This window comes from Lolium rigidum, chromosome 5, assembly GCF_022539505.1.
Source record: "Lolium rigidum isolate FL_2022 chromosome 5, APGP_CSIRO_Lrig_0.1, whole genome shotgun sequence".
Classification (NCBI taxonomy): Eukaryota; Viridiplantae; Streptophyta; class Magnoliopsida; order Poales; family Poaceae; genus Lolium; species Lolium rigidum.
Window position 1 is genome coordinate 52,782,690 of NC_061512.1, and position 10,988 is coordinate 52,793,677.

Consider the following 10,988-nt stretch of genomic DNA (forward strand, 5'->3'; position numbering starts at 1 on the left):
GCTTTGATACTGCCAAATGGAAAGGTCACTCTCTACTGCATTGTTTCTACACACTTATGTAGGGCCTCTGTGGAATGCTTGTTCTAAAAACACAGGAATAGTAAACAGACATGGATAAAGGACTTCACAATTTCTTGAATCCAATAGAAAACAGAAACACAAGAATTTGCACATATGGCTCTTTCGATACTATGCGGAAATTTTGCAGGAATTCAAAGGGAGTGAGAAGGTACAAACAGGACACAAAATAAAATTTCTATGAGGTCTAAGCTATTGCTAGTAATCCTATGGACTTTGAGTGGCAAAGCCCTCTAAGAGCCTCTATAGGAAATTTATATGGATTGGAATCTTAGAAAAAATCCTATGGAAATATCCCACTAACGTACAAAATCTCAAATACAAATATTTTGTTTTCCGAGCTACACAAAAATGAAAAATTCTGATTTTTTTAGAAGATCTAAATCACTATACTCAGATTTACAAATTTGTTATTTTTGTGTAGCTTAAAATACAAATTATTTCCAGCGGAAAATTTACACGTTTGTGGAATATAATGGTACATCATAATTTATTTTCAGATTTTTCTGAAACTTAGAAATGTGATTTTTTATTACTTTTTTAAATAGGGATCACTGGTGCCCATGTCCACCAAATCTCTGTCCGGGTAGTGTGTCACCTTTGCCATGGACACCACACCAGTGAAGTGTGGCGCTCTTCGTATAGGCGCCACACAAAAGGGTTAGTAGAGTGAAATATTTTCGCCGGAGGATCATTTTGTGCAATACTTTCACCAAAAGGTTATTTTTGTGTAAATCGCCTCGCAAGGGCGATTGCGACTTTATTAACAACACACAGGCCAAAAACACACGAAAAGACGCAAAAAAAAAAGTTGCAATCTCACAATGCCATATGGTTTCTAATAGTGAAATGACTTAACGGCCGTCCAACATTACCAAGCAAACATCGCAATATGCAGAAAGAGTTCAACATCTAAAGCCAGGAGCACACATATTTAACACTGGTATTGTCCATATGGCAGCTTGAACTGCACCTGCATCCAAACCCTCCAAGTGCTGGCCCAGACAGAATTAGGTTGTGGAGTTGGTTGCAGTAATTGCGCGATCTACGAAGGCGTTTCTGCAAGTAAACAAAGTTGCGTTGAGACTGGCATCACGTTCCATACTAGGCGTTTCTGCAAGTAAACAAAGTTGCGTTGAGACTGGCATCACGTTCCATACTCCGGTGCTCACACATAAATAATTCTACTGGAACAATGGAACATGTAAAAGTTCATGATTCCAAAATTTTAGTTGGATTTTTAAAGAGTTTGCCTTCCTCATATACAGTTTAATAACATGGCAGTTAACAACAAATAAATACCAAAAGCAAATGAAACTGCTAGATCAGTGATGTATGGTGGCGTTCAAAGGATGATATTATCAACACAAGATGTACGCAATTGCAAAAGAGCACTAATTTGTTCTACAGAAACACAACAAAATTAATCAGCACAGTACTAAGTTATGACCCTTCGTCCTTGCCATCTATAAGGCCAAACCAAAACCGATTCCAATAGAATGCCACCTATAAACCATTGTAGACACTATTCAACGGTATTCCACCAACATAAACAATCTGGAGCAGGAGCTATGGTATCTAACAAATTGTGGGAATTATAAGAAAGGTTATCAGAACAAAACCTAAAATATTTCATCATTGTTACTAGACAAAACCAACAATAGAAGCACTGAATGACCAAGAATAGAACTAAGTTAATGTGTCAGCACACGTTCTACTTCTATTGCTGACAATCATGTTCTTCTGTTTTGGCAACATATGATAACATCCATGCCTCCATCAGAGGCGTACTGAACTTTCAAGATAATCAAGTCATGTGAGCCTGACTTTGTATTAACATGCATATTAGAGGCTCATAGAGTTAGGGAGCGTATGGTATCTAACTCATAGCCATATGTATAAATCTAATAGCTAGTCCATACAACAGAAACCTTAAAAACAAAACAAGAGAACATGCATTACCTGCTAATTGAGTAACAAATAAAAAAGATATACAGATAGCACAAAGAAAATGCAAATCACCTATTGAAACACATGTTAGAGATCTGGTGTGTTCACATTTTCAGATTCATCATCCTGTTTATCATCACGCGCTTCAACTTCAGTGTCTATAAGGGAAAGAAATGCACAAAAGTTAAGGAGAAGCTTGATCAACAATAAAGAAAATTAAATGTGCAAACACAAACAATTTAATTATTCTTTCAATGAAAGGTAAAGTAGATGAGATTGTCCATTTTTACTGGAAATAATATAATGCGATGAAAGATCATTTTATCTGCAGAGGATGCTTAGCTAAGAATAGCAAAGTCATCTAAAAATAGGAAAAGCCGCTAGCTATTTGTCTCAACCTTGCAGTACTCATGAGCCTCAGCGATGTGCATTTTGTTCACACGTCCCTTGGCTACATAAGGGGCCTTCTCCTGCCACACAGATCCATCCATGTATGTATCAATAACAAATCAGCACATCAAAAGTTACAGGAGACAAAAAGCTGTCTTACCGAATCGCTAAAGAATTTCCAGTTTTCAGCAGCTTTCCTACGAATCTGAAAGTTTTCCACGACAAACAAATTGTCAATTCATCCACGAAACAATGGAAACAAATTATTATGCCTACTGATAGAGGTAAGGAGGCATTGAAGGATCAAACTGACAGCATCTACGGACGGCTTGTCATAGACGCCTTTGAAGTTGCCCATCCAGAAGATGTTCCTAACAAACGAAATCATGGTCAAATAAATCAGCGCCCATCCAGAAAAGCAAAAAAAAAAAAAAAAAAAAAAAAAAACAATTTGAAACGTGGAGGATCTCATCTTACTGGTAGGTGACCAGTCCAAGAAATTCATCCTCTGACATGTCCAGTGAAATGTTCATCACCGCCAACCTGCGTGTAACATTGGAAAGGTCATGGGTCTTGGGCTTCTCTATTCCATTGCTCTTCACCGCCAGCCTGCGTGGAACATCAAAAATCTCATGGGTCGACGCACCAAAATTAACCACCAAAAATTAACCTATATGTTGCATCAAACGAACAAATCGATTGCCACACTTTTCTCTGAAATTTGATTATTTGCCACAGGACCACCATATATCAGTGACACAGTGTGTGGCAAATAATCAAATTGCAAAAAAAAAGTGTGCCAAATTGTCAAATCCCAGTTGGATTCTTACTTGCCCTTGGCATTCTTCCCCTTCCTCAATTGGATTGCATCGCTCTTCGCTGCCAACCTGCGTAGGAATCCACAAGGTTATGTATCGACGGCTCGACGCACCAAAACTAGCAGCGTCTCTTGCATCAGAGAAACAAGATTCGGTTTGGATTCTTACTTGCTGTCGGCCTCGTCCGTGGTGGCGGCGGCTCCCATGGCTGCGATCTGCTTGCACGCCTTCATGTCTGAACAACAGGTGAGATCGGCGCGAGGCGAACCCAGTAATCGAGCGCTCGAATTGAGATTTGTGCTCAGCTAGGGTTTGGGAGATTGGGGAGATTGGGGCATTGAGGAAATCGCCTCTTTGCCCTTATGTCAGGTACTGGGCCAAATGAAGCCAAGCCCTGGTTCGTTTTGACCTTTAGAGGCTTGCTTTATTACAATCTCTATTTTTTGCGGGAGTACTTTTATTTTGGCAAACACCGACTTTCATAGGATCAACCTAAAAAAATCATACTTTAAACATGCGAAAAAATCTGAAAATAATAAATAACATGCATATAGGTTGTATCTACAACTCCAAAAAAATTCAGCTTAAAATCTGATCTACACTTGGAGAAACAAAACAGACAAATTCTATTGTGAATAGTGTCAGATCTGATTGACTAGTATTTCACACTATTCACATTCAGATTTATCTTTTTTGTCTCTCTAAATGTATGTCGAATTTGAAGTTGAAGTTTTTTGGCGTTGCATATATAACATAGATGTGTGTTGTGATTTATTTTCAGAATTTTTGAACATGTTTTGTCTTTGCAAAAAATTATTCTCATAGATCCTATCTAAAACCTGATCCTACCTAAGTCTTCCCCCCGACTTTGATAGTAAGTCGAGTCCTCCAAGATCTCTCTTACGACCTACCCAGGCCCGATCCTGACTTTTCAAGGCCCAGGGTAAAACGAAAAATGGGCCCTGCAAGGCCGTAACTATGGGACAATGGAAAATTTTCACTGCATATTTCACTCGACTTAACGATCCCGCTATCGCCCCCACCCCCAAAAAAAGACTTAACCATCCCATTAAACAAAAATAGGATAACACCCTGTTTGGATGCATAGAATTATGTATGGAATCGTGGAATCTAGAATTCAGGATCACTTTCCACCGTTTGGGCTGCGTTCTGAATTAGCTTGCGGAAACGAAAGGAAATTCCGAGCCACCCCACCTCCCGTGCAAAGAGCCCACGCTCAATTCCGAGCTCGCTACTTCGGAAACGCTTGGAAACTCATACGCTCGCACGTACCGATTCGCTCCCGAGAAAAAACAGAGCGAAGCTCGTCTCCCTCATCCCATCTCCCTACACCCTTCCCCGTTTGTGGCCATGGCCTCCCTCCCGTCCCCCTTCTCCCTTCCCCGTTCGTCGTCCCTCCCGTTGGCCATGGAGAGCATGGCCTCCCTCCCTCCTGAATCCCTTCCCAATGGACTCTCTCGTCCCCGCCCAGTTTCCATGGCCGCGCCCCTCCCCCCTGCCGCCAACTCCGGCCGCCGTCATGTGCCCCTACAGTCGGCTGCGCGTGCCCCTGCAACTGCCGCTCCAGCGAAGTCGCCCCTCACTGCCACAACCTCCAGCCCGACTCGACGCTTGGTGGATGGGATTCCACGGACCTTGAGGGGAGCCAGCAGATTCCGGCGACCGTCGGCCCCTCCCGCACTCCACCGCCAGCCGCCGACTCCCTCACGAGCCAGCTCGTCACCCCTCACTCGATTGGGCCGGGGACTAACTGGATCTGATGGTTGACCAAAATCTTTATTTTCAACAAAACATCAAATTCTATGGTTTGCATATCCAAACATGATTTGGAATTGGTTACACCCTTTGATTCTAAGAGCAATTTCCAAGCACATCCAAACAATAGATTTCGATTTGGAAGCCAATTCATTTCCATCATAGATTTGGAATTTTTACTCTAATTCAATTCTATTCTCAATTCTATGCATCCAAACACAGTGTAAGTAAATTTCCATTACCAAATATGTAGATCATGATAAACCAGATACACATGGATGCACGATACAAATTTCAGCAAAAACGATGTCTTGGTTCCAAATAAAGTAGGATTTCTGGCTATGGCAAAAACAATAAGAAAAAATTTCATTGCTAAATATGTTAATCATGATAACCTGGATACACATGAATGCATGATACAAATTTTAGCAAAAACAATGCCTTGTTAGGATTTCTGGCTACGGTACTCTCTTTCTTAACGGGTAAACAATTCTTATTAAGCAGCAAGGTTACCGACGCCTCTAGTCCGATCTCCTGATGAGCGACAGCAGAACCCAAACTGAAACACCAGTTCTATGTTTTGATCTTGCAAAATTTCCAAGGCAATGACTCACCTTAACCTTCTCACGATCTACTTTTACAAAATTGCAAACACTACCATAGCATGTCAAAGCTTTAATCTCTAAATAATACTAGCAATGAACGGCGCGGCGGCACGCCGCGCCAGTACGTTGGCTAATTGATGGAATAGTAGGTAAAATAACATAGATATATCACTTAGATTGTAATATGTTGGATCAGCTAAAACGGCTAGGTTGGTAAATACTTGTGGGGTTCTATACTAACGATGAAAACATCATTCTGCAATAGCTTTATTTCCTTGCATGCAATTCCTTATATGCACTCCAAAAATGTGAGCACAATGTATATGATGTAAGGAGAGGATAGACTGTACTACCCTGGTATTAGGGAGCCAGAGAGGTCTCTACCCTGATCAACTACTTGGTGTTATTGTTCTCATCTTCGAACGAAAGGATAATAATATATTCGTTGAAGACAAAGTCAGTGCATCGTGAACCGGTACGTGCGAAGGAATCCAGGAGGTGGCAGAAAGAAGCCACAAAACCCATCTAGGGTTCCGTCCTCCTCGCCGGTGATACCGTCGGTCCGCTCCGCCTCCGGTGGCCTTGGGGCCTTGGAGGTGTGGCGGACCACGGTCCCTCGCCGGCGGGGAGTTTCCATTCTTAATTTAGTTTGCTTTTCAGTCTCTTTTTTGGGATGGTGAGGCGGCGGCTACATCTTGAAGTCAAAATAAGGTCCTCCCTGCCCTATCCTCGCTCCGGTGGTGCATCTAGCGCCGACGGAGGGCGTGTGGAGTTGTGTTCCCGTCGGATCTCCTGGGATCCGGTCGGTTTTCGTGTTTATTGATGTGGTTTCATGATAATCTCTTCCGATCTACGGTTGTCATCATTGGCGATGGTTGCTGCTCTGGTGTGCTGGTCCTCTGGGACCTTAGCACGACGACTTCCCGTCTGTCTACTACAACAAGCTCTACTACGACAAGCTTTGCCTGACTCCGGCGATGGAGGGGTGAGGACAGCGGCGCGCCTTCGGCTCGTGCTAGTGTTTGTAGTCGTCGCTAGGTGGTCCAAGTACCAATTTGTAATTTTTTTTTACTTTTTGGGTTATTTGTACTACTGTTGATGATTATTAATAGATCGGTGGATTTTTCGCAAAAAAAAAATTCGTTGGTCATCCTTGAGGAGTAGAGGGCGTGTAGGCCAGTTTGGTTTCTTGGTAGAGGGGCTTGTTGCGCCACCGCCGGATGCATAGATGGGTTTTATTTCGAGGTGCCAATTAGTGGTTCGTTTATTGACGGTGTAGATGGCGCTCCTAGTGAAGCTATGAGATGGAAATTTCTCAGTTGTGTACTTTACACTATTTAGAAGCCAATTTGACCAGAATGCATATTTGTATTGTTCTACATGTTGCCAGAAATTACAGGGCACTGAAACTGAACTTTACAATATTTAGAAGCCAGTTAGACCAGAAGACATATTTGTATTGCTCTACATGTTGTCAATGTTGCAGGGCACTAAAACTGAACCTGCACATATTGTAATGCTCAAGGAAGTAACGATCAAAGATGGTCTACAAACATGTATGGTTTGAGGAAGTTGATGGAACGGTGATTCACTTAGGGCGCCTGTAGTATCATATCGTTGCTGCAAGGCCTGTAGCAAACATGATTACTGTTATGCATACATACAATACATGAATTATACATCATACCACTACTTGAGCTATATTATTGATGATAGCTCTACTTGCAGCTGCATTACATACTCTCCAGACATCCTAAATGGAACTATGTTGCATACAGTTAGATATTTGGGTACTAACTTATTTTGTAGATCAAATTAAAACTACAATACATAACTTCTACACCACCAGCTCTCTATTGCTGAGAAATCTTCTTCGCTTTTACTCTTTTCGTGTCTTTTGGCTGAACAGCAGTGTCAATAATGCTGCTTAATCCAAAAGCTAGCATTTCAACAATGATTGTCGGTCTTATGTAGGTAGCATTTTGCTTGTACTATACAAAGATAATTTCTGAAGTGACATGCCATCATAATCTTGATCATACTATTGTATGCAGATGTAATGAATGCAGCGATTCGAAGCAATGGTAATACAATGAGTCAACAATTGAATCATATAGGAAAGACTTTTCATGAATAGTACTTCAAGACAAGCATCAATAAGTCTTGCATGAGAGTTAACTCATAAAGCAATAAATTCATAGTAGAGGCACTGAAGCAACACAAAGGAAGATTAAGTTTCAGCGGTTGCTTTCAACTTATAACATGTATATCTCATGGATATTGTCAACATAAAGTAATATAATAAGTGCAATATGCAAGTATGTAGGAATCAATGCACAGTTCACACAAGTGTTTGCTTCTTGAGATGGGAGAGAAATAGGTGAACTGACTCAACATAAAAGTAAAAGAAAGGCCCTTCGCAGAGGGAAGCATTGATTGCTATGTTTGTGCTAGAGCTTTGGTTTTGAAAACAAGAAACAATTTTGTCAACGGTAGTAATAAAGCATATGTGTTATGTAAATTATATCCTACAAGTTGCAAGCCTCATGCATAGTATACCAATAGTGCCCGCACCTTGTCCTAATTAGCTCGGATTACCTAGATTATCATCGCAATACATATGTTTTAACCAAGTGTCACAAAGGGGTACCTATATGCCGCCTGTACAAAGGTCTAAGGAGAAAGCTCGCATTGGATTTCTCGCTTTTGATTATTATCAACTTAGACATCCATACCGGGACAACATAGACAACAGATAATGGACTCCTCTTTAATGCATAAGCATTTAGCAACAAATAATATTCTCATATGAGATTGAGGATATTTGTCCAAAACTGAAACTTCCACCATGATTCATGGCTTTAGTTAGTGGCCCAATGTTCTTCTCTAACAATATGCATGCTCTAACCATTCAACTCATGGTAAATCACCCTTACTTCAGACAAGACGAACATGCATAGCAACTCACATGATATTCAACAAAGTGTTGATGGCGTCCCCAGGAACATGGTTATCGCACAACAAGCAACTTAATAAGAGATAAAGTGCATAAGTACATATTCAATGCCACAATATTTTTTAGGCTATTTGTCCCATGAGCTATATATTGCAAAGAATAAGGATGGAAATTTTAAAGATAGCACTCAAGCAATTTACTTTGGAATGGCGGAGAAATACCATGTAGTAGGTAGGTATGGTGAACACAAGTGGCATAGTGTTTGGCTCAAGGATTTTGGATGCATGAGAAGTATTCCCTCTTGATACAAGGTTTAGGCTAGCAAGGTTATTTCAAACAAACACAAGTATGAACCGGTACAACAAAACTCACATAAAAGACATATTGTAAGCATTATAAGACTCTACACCGTCTTCCTTGTTGTTCGACCCTTACTAGAAATTATCTAGACCTTAGAGAGACCAATTATGCAAACCAAATTTTAGCAAGCTCTATGTATTTCTTCATTAATAGGTGCAAAGTATATGATGCAAGAGCTTAAACATGAGCACAACAATTGCCAAGTATCACATTATCCAAGACATTTTACCAATTACCACATGTAGCATTTCCCGTTTCCAACCATATAACAATTTAACGAAGCAATTCAACCTTCGCCATGAATATTATGAGTAAAGCCTAAGGACATATTTGTCCATATGCAACAGCGGAGCGTGTCTTTCTCCCACACAATGAATGCTAGGATCCAACTTTATTCAAACAAACAAAAACAAAAACAAACAGACGCTCCAAGCAAAGTGCATAAGATGTGATGGAATAAAAATATAGTTTCACTAGAGGAACCTGATAATGTTGTCGATGAAGAAGGGGATGCCTTGGGCATCCCCAAGCTTAGATGCTTGAGTCTTCTTGAAATATGCAGGGGTGAACCACCGGGGCATCCCCAAGCTTAGATCTTTCACTCTCCTTGATCATATTGTATCATCCTCCTCTCTTGATCCTTGAAAACTTCCTCCACACCAAACTTAAAACAACTCATTAGAGGGTTAGTGCATAATCAAAATTCACATGTTCAGAGGTGACATAATCATTCTTAACACTTCTGGACATTGCACAAAGCTACTGAAAGTTAATGGAATAGAAAAATCCATCAAGCATAGTAAAACAGGCAATGCGAAAAAAGGCAGAATCTATCAAAACAGAACAGTCCGTGAAGACGAATTTCTAAGAGGCACCAGACTTGCTCAAAGAGAGTGGATTTGGTGACCGGGTGTATACGTGAGCACGCATCCATTACCGTTGGATTTGCTTTAAGATGCTCGCCTCACAAACGGAGCCAAACGGCGTTAGATCTATTTTTTCTGGAGCTGCTGTCCACTTTTCTGACGACGCGGGGCAAACAAACTACTCCAATCCAAAAGCACCCATCAACTGCACTGTCTTTTTCCTGAACCTTCGCGTGCAGCTGTGCTAGTGCTGTACTGGTGTGGATCATCTCTTGAGGGCTGCACCTCATCGCAGCTACCCTGGCCGATATGAACCACTAGCAATATAGTACTCCGTACTAGCTAATTAGTACATGTGGTAGTAATAAACCCTCAACATCCATCGTTGCTCCGCCGCCGGCAACCACACGAACCATCGTTGCTCCGCCGCCGGCAGCCACACGAACCCCCTCGTGCAGTCAGGTCACCAGGCTAGCTGAGCCGCGCCGGCGATAGATGTGCTCCACAGTATGCAGCGGCTAGGGGATCTCCAGTTCTCCATGTCCATAGAGATGCGACGAGTCCATGCTTATGTGGACTCAAGGCTAGGGGATCTCCAGTTCTCCATGTCCATAGATTACCAGGCTAGCTGAGCCGCGCCGCGCAAGGATGGGACGCCAGAAATTGCCGGCGAGATCGAGCATGCCGGGGCTTGGGAAGAAGTGAGCATGCCGGGTGGCGGAGCTTGAGCGCGGGGCAGGAGAAGCAGCGGGCGCCTGCTGCTGGGACTTGCGCACGGAGGGTCCGGGCGGATGCGCACGCGTCCCGTCCAAGCTCACAGACGCCGCCCCTGTGAACTCGCCAAGGAGAGCTGCGCATTGTCCCGCGCACCCGTGCCTGTCGGCGATGGCTCCGGGGTCGCCGACGACGATGCAGGTGCGGCGGAAGGCGGTCGACGGGTCGAGGACGGACGGGCCGACGACGATGCGCGGTGGTGGAGGGGGCGTACGGCCATGCCATGGAGGAGGACGATTGACAACCGCGTCCGCACGATCCCGGCCACACCATGGACGCAGGCGGGCTCGGGCCTTGACTGCGGCCTGGAGCGGACCGGGCCGAGCGGAGCGCGCCCAGGAGCGCGGCGGCCGGAGCAGGACGTGGTCGGGCGAGCAGGCCTCCGGCGGGGGAGAGGAGCAGCTGCGCGCAGACG

The 10,988-nt window shown here is 43.0% G+C and overlaps 1 protein-coding gene across 2 annotated transcripts; it reads right to left on the reverse strand.

The window, feature by feature from the left end:
* Positions 1–949: 949 nt before the first annotated feature.
* LOC124653944 lies at positions 950–3,623 on the reverse strand. 2 transcript variants are annotated; one of them, XM_047193000.1, is made up of 8 exons: positions 3,405–3,623; positions 3,249–3,305; positions 2,896–3,027; positions 2,732–2,789; positions 2,579–2,623; positions 2,427–2,498; positions 2,101–2,186; positions 950–1,137 (listed from the first exon to the last, which is right to left on the reverse strand). In XM_047193000.1, the coding sequence occupies exons 1-7, from the start codon at positions 3,467–3,469 to the stop codon at positions 2,133–2,135; spliced, it is 483 nt and encodes a 160-aa protein (XP_047048956.1). In that variant the 5' UTR covers positions 3,470–3,623; the 3' UTR covers positions 950–1,137; positions 2,101–2,132. The 2 variants fall into 2 exon arrangements, with proteins under 2 accessions (XP_047048956.1, XP_047048957.1); XM_047193001.1 differs by having other exon boundaries at positions 950–1,192.
* Between the last annotated feature and the right edge of the window lie 7,365 nt (positions 3,624–10,988).

Coding starts and splice junctions, on each gene's coding strand:
- LOC124653944 (XM_047193000.1), bottom strand. CDS start 3,469: ATGAAGGCGTGCAAGCAGATCGCAGCCATGGGAGCCGCCGCCACCACG. Junction 2,499..2,578: donor GGAAATTCTTTAGCGATTCG/GTAAGACAGCTT, acceptor TCTGTGTGGCAG/GAGAAGGCCCCTTATGTAGC. Junction 2,187..2,426: donor AGGCTCATGAGTACTGCAAG/GTTGAGACAAAT, acceptor TTTCCCTTATAG/ACACTGAAGTTGAAGCGCGT.